Genomic DNA, 11213 nt, shown 5'->3' with positions numbered 1-11213 from the left:
CTCACGTTTCTGCAACTGCATCTCCTTTTCAGAATTAAATTAAATTAAATTAAATTAGAAAATAAGGAAACTGTGGCGTACGGGTGGTGGTGGGGTCCAGTACCTGCATCTGCAACGTGGCGTAGAACCATGCTGTCAGTTACCGTATCTGCCCTCACCGCCACGTCAACTTTCTATTTTATGGTATTTTAAGTTTAGTAATACTAATACTAGTAGAAGCAGTATATTGTTTAGATTTTAGAAGAAATAAGTATTGAATTTATTCAACGATATTGTTATTTATATAAATAGTATTTTATAATTAATTGGTATAGATTTATCTATTTATAAGAAAAATAGCTACAGATCTTCTATTTTCATGTAACATAACACGCAAATTTTGCTAAATAAGGACTAATTCTCGACATATCTTTTTTCCAAAACGTATTTTTTAGTTTAATATAAATAGGATTGAGTTCACCCACTTTATAGTTTACGAAAAGTCCATCAAATACACTCCTAATAATGGAAAAAATTCGATGAGATTGTTCTAATTGTATGGGTAAGATTAATTAAGTAAATTACATATTTTACGAAAATTAACGTATCCACGTAAAAAAGAATGAGTATATTTGAAATGGAAATCATTCAAAATCTTATATAAATATTTAGTAAATGAATAAGAGGATAACGGTATGAAAATAGTGCTGACTTAGGGAATGGGAAAATATTTAATGTGCTGATTTTGCTCTAAGCACAAATTTTAATTAATTGAGTGAATTAATGTGACATATTTGCTTTATTTTAATATACATAATCAGCCATACTGTTTGCTGAATTCAATGTTGAAATATTAAAATAACAAACTGACCCCGTTCCTCTCTCAAAATAATTGATTTTCTCTCTCCTCCAATACCAAACTCTTTAAATAAAATCCATAACCCCATCCATTTTCTCTTCTCTCACTGCATGCTTCTCTCGCAATTCTCTCTCTAGAAATTGAGAAACCACAAAAACAAACTAAATCTCTGATTGATTCGATGGCAGTCGATGCAAGGCCTCACAATCTCTTCTCGCCTCCGCTCATCCAAGACAGGTGCGGTTCCTTTTATCAATCTCTTTACGCTTCGTTTTGAATCTGAATTTCCGATCAGGTCGATATTGATTTTTTATTTTTTTGATTATGCAGAGAGTTGATGAACGTGATGAGTCAAGGAAACGGCGGCTCCGCCGCGTACAACGCGCAGCAGATGCGGTTCCTCGGGATCCCCTCCGCCGCGGCATTGCCGGATAATCAATTCTACCACCACCACCACTCAGCGGCGGTGCTGTGCGAGGCAAAGACGTCGGTTAACACCGACAGCGGCGTCACGTATAACAACATCTCCGCGCCGAGGAAGCGCTCATTCGCTCAATTCAACGCCGTCCAGAATTTCGCCGCGCCTCCGCCTCAGAAGAGGCTGAACCAACTACCGACGCTCGCCGGCGACGAAATCATGCCGCAAGCGCAAATCCAGCAGTATCAGTCCGAGATCGACGCAATAATCTCTCAACATGTACGTGTTTAGTTTAATTCAATCGTTTTTCCGATACATCGAATTTCTGCATCTCAACGGTATCTAATCTGAGTTTTAATTTTCAATAGACGAAGAAGATAAGATTCGAATTGGAGGAGCGGCAGAAGCAGCAATCTCGACTTCTCGCGGCGGCGATCGGCGAAGGCGTGATGAAGAAACTCAAGGAAAAGGACGAACAGATTCAGAGAATGGGGAAATTGAATTTGGCCCTTCAAGAGAGGGTCAAAAGCCTCTACGTCGAGAATCAGCTATGGAGAGATTTAGCACAATCAAACGAAGCCACCGCGAATTCGCTACGGATCAATCTAGAACAAGTCATCCAGCACGTCGGCAGCGGCGGAGAGGAGCGCATCGCCGCTGCCGCGGCGGTGGAAGACGACGCTGAGTCGTGCTGCGGCAGCAACGACGCCGAGGCGCAGGATAAGGAGGAAGGCAGCAGCAGTTGCTATAGTGACCGGCGGTGCAGGCTTTGCGGTGACAGACAATCGTGTGTTTTGCTGCTGCCGTGCCGGCATCTATGCATGTGCTCCGTCTGCGGGAGCGGGTCCCACCAGCTGCAGTCGTGCCCCGTGTGTAACGTTAGCATGACCGCCACATTGCATGTTAACATGTCTTGATTTTTCAGGCGAGAATTAGGAAAAACAATTAATCGAAAAAAAATCAGGATTTTATAGATTTTTGGATGTAAATTAATAGTTGAAATCTTTTATTCTTTTGTTACTACTATAATTCATGATTTTTTTTATTTCTATGAATTAAGTTTATTTATGTAGTGATTTATTAGGAAATGGTAAAGTCTTATACGGTGAAATGTGGACAATCTTCTGCCATACTTTAAAGCTTTTAAAAGATACCATTACCTTTTGTTGGCAAAAACACGTCAACTGTCAAACAGTAATATGAAATCTTTCAATCTTTTCTTTTTCTTTCTATGTATTCCCAATTGAAGTAAAATAAATAAAGTCATGATTCAGATCGTGATAACTTATGTTGGGAATCCCACTTTTTGTTTGAATATTTTTTACTCGTGACGCTTTTTAACCGGCTAAGTCTTGATTGTTGTGTGGTCCTATTGAAATTTCATTAGGTGGGTTAAGATTATGTAGTGGGCATTGATTACAAGCACAATGGCATAAGCGTTTGTGCTCATTAATGGGGCTGTCGTTTGCATAAATTTTGTGACAATAATGCCCCCACTTATTGAAAGCTAGAGTGGTTCCCTTATTCATTAAGTGAGTCAGGTTGGGTTGGATTGGATTGGGTTAGCTGTTATCATCGTGCAATTCGCTTCAGGTCTTGATCTAGCCACTCGGTGTCCCTAGCTCTCCCTAATCCGATTATCAATGGAAAGACTGCTTACAAACATCCTATAGCGTCTAACCATATCAAAAATATTCAGAATTAAGAATTGAAATTGATTACTAAGTAGAGATGGCTCGAGTTGTGTTATTGAATCTCACGGTAATTGGGTGGGAGTGGAGGAGAATTCATTCCCGAGCTAGTCTCTTGAGTCTGTGTTACTCCTCATATTTGCTTTTCTACAAGGTCTACTTTTAGGTATGGCCAAGCCTTTTAGTTTGGTTGAGTAGGTTTAGGTTAAATTGTAGGAAGCCTTTGCTCGGTTGCTTTATCTCATAACATTAGGCATAAAATTTTGGAGATTCGTTAGCATGGTAAATATTAGTTGTGGATCATTTTAAATTGAAGTTATTTGTGACAAAGATTCATTAGAATATCACTATATATAATTATGGATCATGTCAAATTGTTTTTTTTTTCAATTGAGATTTTTCTTTTAATAAAAAATGAAATTGGGTTGGGACGAGTCAAGACAAAAATGATGTCAATGGTAGTAGTTTTAGTTTTTGGTGATATATATTGCAATAAAAGGTGAGGGACCATTTTTTTAATTTCTTTTCCCTAGTAGATTTGTCAGACCATGTGAAAGCAAAACCTATTGGATTGATATTTGATAGAGAGTACCAAGTTCAAAAATCATGCCTTGGGACTTTAGCCTACATTTAATGCAAAATAAAATTTCTTTTCTTTTTATCTTTCAAAGATAGGTGTGAATTATTTATTGATTGATTTGTGAATAATAGTAGTAATATTGATTGCTCATGGGGTTTTTGTCATCACATCTACCCGTGAAAAAAGTGGCATAGTCAAGTCATAAGGCATTGGGTTATGATTGATGCTAAATGGCCATATGGCCGGCCATAAAGAGTTAATTTAGTTAATTTATATGTATAAAAAAATTAGAATTACCGATATAAATTTATATGTGTGTGAATGGACTTGTGAGTTGATACTTATCTTTGAATTCCATTACGTAAAACACATTATTATCACGAATTACTGTATACGTTGAGCAACAATCAAGAAATGATAGTAGTATTAAGTTGAGCAAAAACTACGAAAGAACAACACTAACATGTTGAGCAACATATAATGAAGATGATATAAAAGTAAAATCAAGTAGTATTAAACCAAAAATTTGAAAAAAAAATAATTTTTTTTATTATTTAATTAATTTATGGCTGGCCATAATGTGGCCGCATAGCATTATTGTTGGGTTATTTTAACTACTTAGGTGATTATTTATTACTATATATGTCATTTAGTGTCACACCTCACTTATTTATGGCCAACTTTCATGCTATGTTTAGTCAATTTCAACATGCGTCGTATTTATTATCTCGTTTCAACCACATATATATTGTGTGAATGCAGTAATGCGCATGTATATTAATTTTTGTGGGAATAAACCATGGCGTTTAAATTTTTGAATGAATTAATATGCAATTCATTAATATTTATGTATTTCTAAATAAAATACTATGCAATTCGTTTTATGTATCTATAAGATTTGAATGTATTAATAGGCTATCCCAGAATTTAATTAGGCTGGACTGAATTGGTGGAGATTAGGGTTGTTTTTTTTTCATTATTGCACTTATCTAGTTTATATTTTATAGTCTGGCACGATAGTGTATTTATGGGATCCATAATTTCAAATTAACTTATGGATTGTGACTTTTTATGTATTAGGTAAATGACAGACACAACTGACATATTTGTGTGAAAAATAACAAGGTAAGATAGTGAATCTAGCATTTAATTTTAGAATAATGCTATGTGGCCATATTATGGCCAGCCATAAATTAATTAAATAATAAAAAAATTGATTTTTTTTCCAAATTTTTGGTTTAATACTACTTGATTTTACTTTTATATCATCTTCATTATATGTTGCTCAACATGTTAGTGTTGATCTTTCGTAGTTTTTGCCCAACTTATTACTACTGTCATTTCTTTATTGTTGCTCAACGTATACAGTAATTCGTGAAATTAATGTGTTTTACGTTATGGAATTCAAAGATAAATATCAACTCACAAGTCCATTCACACACATATAAGTTTATATCGGTAATTCTAATTTTTTATACATGTAAATGGACTAAATTAACTCTTTATGGCCGGCCACATTATGGCCATTTAGCATCACTCTTAATTTTATTACCAAATTTAAATAAATATATATGTAACGTATATAGACCGTAACATTTGTCATTAAATATCACACTATAATTTGTTGTTGGAGTTTTCCTTTATGGGGCACAAATACAGGTGCAATGAAGACAAACATGTCACTGGAAATTTAAACACTTTCACATTCTCTATTATTGCTTCTTTCAATTCTGGTGGCTCCCATTTCTCTTTTTTATTTAAATTTCCAATAAAATCTATCAAGAAAAGGCCAATTTCCTCTTTCCTTCTATCAATTTCCTTTCTCCTTCACATTTCACATCTACCCCTTAAAAAAGTTAAAATATATATAAAAATTAATTCAATCAACTTTTTTTTTTGTGTTGAAAGATTTTGAAATGCATATAATAGTCCAAGAGTGGAGTCATTTTCCTGGAATCATCATATCCTGAGTCTCTGGCTTTTTTCAATATTTTTAATTAATTTGTTCTGTGACATTTGGAATCATTACAGTAAGGTAATGATGATTGTCTTTTTAAAATACTAGTATTTTTATTCTATATTTCACTGCAATCACATTATATTGGGTTTGTTTTTTATTAACGAAATAATTAATCATTCGTCCAGATTTGAACGTGGACCACGCAAAATCTGGACGCCTTTATTAACTGTTTTTGGAAGCTAGAATCCTCTATTATAAGTTAGAAGAGAGAGTCAATATATATCTTTAATTTGATGATATAATTAAAGCCCAATGCAAAATCTTTACTATTATTAGGTATAAATAGTACTCCCTCCGTCCCGAGCTACTCGCTCATTTCCTTTTCGGCTCGGAGATTAAGGAATGAGTGTATAGGAAAGTCAAAAATGACGGCTGTAGGTGAAATTTTTTATTAAATATGGAAAGAGTGCAAGTAACTTGGGACGCCCAAAAAGGAAATAAGTGCGAGTAGTGCGGGACGGAGGGAGTATATTTTAATGTTAGTTGAGGAGTAGTATTTTATCAATTTCCGAATAAATAAATTAAGTGTTAGTAACATAATGAAATTACATGATGTGATGAAACAGAATATACCTACAGTATTTTTTAAAAAAATTATAGTAAAAGAAAAGCGTAGATATTATAATTTTTGCTCTATTTAATTACCCAATCCAGAAACATACATGAACCAGAATTCTATTATAGGGACCATAAATTAGACAAGTGTGTGTAATTATATCCAAAATTGCCGAACTGATTAGCACGTGCCATGTGGCTGCCAAGATTCTGACACTCCACTTTCAGAAATTAAAAAGAGAGAAAAAAGAAAAAGGAAAAATAGTGAGTGAGGCCCACAACGTGTGAAACGAACATCACTTCGCATCATATCTGCTGGTGTGCGCCAGCGGCTGGGCGCATTTTAGCTGTCGTATTAAAATCAACGCCAATCTTGAAAAACAAACTTAATTAAGTTTGGTGAAGCAGTTGTCTGTGGGGACCACGCAGGCGCACCGACTAGGGAGATAACCCTTAAACTGCGCCGATACTCTACAGTGACCCCACAAGCTTACGTTAGTGGTCCTGCGTCAGGACGTTGTACTCGATGCATATTCGTTTATCTTTTTTTTTTTCAAATTTGTAAATTACTCCATTTTTCTAATTGAAATCATTGAAGGGCAATGCACAATATGGCACCCTATAGTACATGCATCCATAAGGGCACCCGTAACGCTGTGCCGCACCCGTTCCTATGCCGTTCCGGCGGAACGGTTCCGCGGCGGCACGCGTTGCAGCGTGCGTTCCGTCGCCATTCCGTGCAGCCCCCGTTCCTATGCCGTGCCGCGTTCCGTTCCGGAGGAACGCGGAACGAAACGTTCCGCCACGCGCCTAGGCGACGTGGCGGCCTCCCATTCGACGCGTGAAGCCCACTCGCTGCCCCGCGAGTGGGCTTCGTCCCGGTGACGCAATAATTCAATTTCTTTTAAATACGAATTTAATAAAAAAAAAAAATTGCAACGGTAATGTGACCGTTTTTTTATATCCGTTTTATATATTTTTTATTATTTATTTATTTATTTATTTATTTACTCTATAAATACTCCTATTTCATACTCATTTCAATCACAAACACACATCTATTCCTCTCTATTTCAACCCCAATTTCCATTTCAAATCAACTCTCGTTTCCTTCTCCCAAATTTAATCAAACTAATGGATCCTTTTGAACAAATGCGTCAAATATTGCAACAATCACTAGAAGAAGATCAACGACGGGAGGCCGAAGAAGCCGCGCCGCCCCAACGACGCTCCCGTACGTACATCCATCGTAACCGGGAGGAAGCCGCTGCAAGGTTAGTACGCGACTACTTCTGCGATAACCCGGTTTGGGGAGATACGTACGTACATCCAAACTAATGGATCCTTTTTTTAGGATTTTAATTGTGTGCTTTTTATTTTTTTTAAGTTTAAGTTGTAATTTTTTTTAATGTTGTGTGTTTTTTAATAAAGTGTGTTTGTTTTTTAATAAAGTGTGTTTTTTTAATTGAATTTAGTTGGAAATAAAAAAAAATGAAATTGAATGAATAGTAATTTAAGGAACGGTTAAGGAACGGAGGGTTGCAGGTTCCGTTCCTTAGTTAAGGAATGGAGTAAAAAAGTACAGTGGGGCCCTCAAATAGTGGTTTAAGGAACGGTATAAGAACGGTATAGGAACAGCGTTGTGGATGGCCTAATGGACGTCTAATGCTCCGCCACATTAGTATTTCATCCTCCTATCCTACCACCTGTAATGGGATGTCCTATAGGCCGCCCTATAGTCCGTTCAAAACATTTTATTTATTTGAATATTTAAAACACTATAAAAATTGGGAAAAAAAACTCCATTTCAATAAAATTCAAACATTACACTACGAAATAATAAAAAAAAAACTACAATTATCAACGGCGGTTACGGTCCCAAATTTCTTCAATCATATCGTTCATGAGCTGAGTATGGTCTTGTTGGTTGCGCATTGAGGTCGAGTCAAGGCGTGACCCGCAGTGGGCCGACAATACCGCAGACGATGTATAGGGCGCGGACGATGCATCGGGCTACAGTGGCGGACGATAGCCCGTCCGATGCATCGGGAGGACTATCGTTCGCCCCACTATGGATGCTCTAACATTTGGATCTTATTTATGATTAGATCGAGATTTTAAAGAATATTTTTCTTAGTTTGATTCGATATGAATAATTCATTTGATTCATTAAATTAGATATTAATCGATAGTTATTAAAATTGGTCATCACATTTTGTTGCTAAACAAATGTCTTATGATATAATTTTTAAGAAATAAAAATTAATAATTACAATTAATATTTTTATATAGAGTGAACTACGTAAATGGTACATGATCTTTCACTTTCGCACATAAATGATATCTGATCTTTATTTTATATCGTTCTTGGTACCTGTGACAAAAATAACCCTAGGTACCAAACATGTGATTTTTTTTTATGGAAGATATTTTTAGAAATTTCAATTATACCAAACATGTGATTTCTTTTTTTCTTCTCTAGTTCTTCTCCTTTTTTTTCTTCATTTTCTTCTTTCTTTTTAGTATTTTATCTTCCTTACTTCTTTCTTTTTTCTCCTTAGTTTATATTTCCTTTTTTTTCTTTTCTCTTCTCTTCTCTTCTCTTCTTTTTTAGTATTTTATACATACATCTAATTGCATTCGCAATATAAATCAAGAACAAAACACCTAATTAAATCAACTATTTCAACTAATTAAATCAATAAATATTTTTAATTAAATTATTTTATACTCATTTTAGGATGGAAACACTGAACTAAAATATTTATTAGTTTATATTATTATGAATACAAATCACAAATTTAAATTTTTATTAAGACTATATTGATTAGTTATTAATTTAATATAAAATAATAATAATAATAATAATACCAATAATAGTTATTATTATTATTATATAATATTATATGATTCATAATTTATAAAATCATACTATAATTATTTATTAATTAATACTAGGTTTTAGCATTGTAACAATAATATTATTATGATAATAATAATTAAATATAATTATGACTATAATTTTAATTAAATATATTTAAATAATATTAAAAAATAAATAAATTATTAATTTATAACATTACAATAATAATATTAGTATTGATTAATAATAATAATAATAATAATAATAATAATAATAATAATAATAATAATAATAATAATAATAATAATAATAATAATAGAATAAAGAGTGAAGAGAATGAGAGAAGCTATTATAATATCACTTTTGCTACTAATTTTGTGTATTCCTACAAATAACCTAAACAACACAAATAGAAAAATGTATTTGTTTAGAGGGTATTTTGGGGTGAAAACTACATTAGGTACAAAAAATGTGATTTTAGGTACTGAAAACTATATAAAATAACCTGGTCCGTTTATGTACGAAAGTGAAAGATCAGGTACCATTTATGTAGTTCACTCTTTTATATATTACTTCATAAAATATTAATATGAGGTCTATTTTTACAATATTTGAGTAATTTGAGATTAATTCAATATCGTGTAATCTTGAACAACTTTAAATATCGTTTATATTTAATTTTATTTTCGAATCGTTTGGAACTAAACACAAACAATCGAAAACTTACTACTTAAACTCACGAATTATTAACCAAATATTTCCTAGGTATAATGTGTATAATAGTTAATAAAATCAAGACGAACAAAATGATGAACATCCTAATAGCGTAGTAGTAAAAGATAACCATGTTTCAAGATTTTGCCGACATAATGAAACAAAAGAGACAAAGGTATAAATAGTCACTTTCTTTTATAAATTACTAATTGATTTCGTATTTTTTTTCCGTGATGCAAATGGACTATCTATCCCTATAAATATCCATCATTCGACAATATATTTCTGTTTTTAGTCATATATTTTCCACTCAATATAACATAAGAAATCTTTTTAGGGGATTAAAATTGGATAAATTGTTTAAATACAAATTCATCTATATAGGTTAGATTCTTATTTCCTTCCCAACAAAGTAAAATACTCCCTCCGTACCTTAAAAATATGCACTTTTTTCTTTTTAGTCCGTCCCAAAAGAATATGCAATTTCTAATTTTTGAAAGTCTTTTCTCTCTAATGAGATGAGACTCAATCTCGACTAACAATACTTTATTTATATTTCTCTCTTACTTTACCAATTTTACATTAAAACTCGTGTCGACCCTAAAGTGCATATTCTTTGGGGACGGAGGGAATAATTATTTACACAATACCGAACCCGCCTTTAGCAGAATCGACTAATCTTGCTTGGCCGGGTTTGCGGATTAAGGCCGAAAGTCTCTCAGCAAGTGGCGGGGTTTGAACACGTGACCTTAAGATCATCACAGCTCCGCACGTTTCATAAATGCAATTCATATCTTTATCGCAATTTTGAGTGTGTTTGGATTAAAGTTATGGCTATTAGTTTTATATCATTTTCACAATTAGGGTTGCCTCATGCTCATGTGCACTATTATTGTTGCTTTTCCCTCACCTATTACATACTCCTATTAATTTTGGGTAGACTCTAAGAGTAGTACATATTGCAAATAAAATTAAACTCTATGGTACTTAAAAAAGCATAGTGATTTGGCCCACATAGACTGGTCGATGATGGCTAAACTGATGAGGAAATCTTAAATGTGGACCCCACGAAATGGGACAGGTTTGTCCCTCTATGTCCTGCACAAAACAAAGTACTCTAGCTAGTTTTGGGATTATATTTTTGTATTTTACTTTTATTAATATTTTAATTTACTTTTGCGAAAACTGATTTTAGGTTGATGATAAGTTGCGAATAAATTTTGGTTTAGAAACCATGATGAAATATGTTAGTTTTAGGGTGAAATCTATATGTTAGCTATGGCCTATGGGGGGAATTGCATGTAACATCGTTAATTTTGGTCAATTCTTTTTTATGTTTATATCTTTTAAAGTTTAATATAGTAAATTGCAAAGATTAAAAAAACTGATTTGATTAGATGCATCATTTGATTTTTTTATTTTATAAATTTTGTGATTTATTATTCAACTTATAAAAGAAATCAGACAAACCAACATTGATGAGCATTTTTCATTATACTTTACGATATCACCAACATACTATAGTTCACATAAG

General features: G+C 33.4%; 1 protein-coding gene across 1 annotated transcript; it reads left to right on the top strand.

The window, feature by feature from the left end:
* Positions 1-914: 914 nt before the first annotated feature.
* Positions 915-2324, top strand: LOC121769761 (BOI-related E3 ubiquitin-protein ligase 1-like). The gene is made up of 3 exons (XM_042166515.1): positions 915-1075; positions 1169-1535; positions 1625-2324. Exons 1-3 carry the CDS (start codon positions 1020-1022, stop codon positions 2171-2173), a joined length of 972 nt encoding a protein of 323 aa, XP_042022449.1. The 5' UTR covers positions 915-1019; the 3' UTR covers positions 2174-2324.
* Positions 2325-11213: the final 8889 nt, after the last annotated feature.

The sequence above is a fragment of the Salvia splendens genome, chromosome 16 (genome assembly GCF_004379255.2).
Source record: "Salvia splendens isolate huo1 chromosome 16, SspV2, whole genome shotgun sequence".
Lineage (NCBI taxonomy): Eukaryota > Viridiplantae > Streptophyta > Magnoliopsida > Lamiales > Lamiaceae > Salvia > Salvia splendens.
Note: the sequence above shows the minus strand (reverse complement) of the source record. Positions and strands in the feature narration are given on the sequence as shown.

Coding starts and splice junctions, on each gene's coding strand:
- LOC121769761 (XM_042166515.1), top strand. CDS start 1,020: ATGGCAGTCGATGCAAGGCCTCACAATCTCTTCTCGCCTCCGCTCATC. Junction 1,076..1,168: donor CCTCCGCTCATCCAAGACAG/GTGCGGTTCCTT, acceptor TTGATTATGCAG/AGAGTTGATGAACGTGATGA. Junction 1,536..1,624: donor ACGCAATAATCTCTCAACAT/GTACGTGTTTAG, acceptor AATTTTCAATAG/ACGAAGAAGATAAGATTCGA.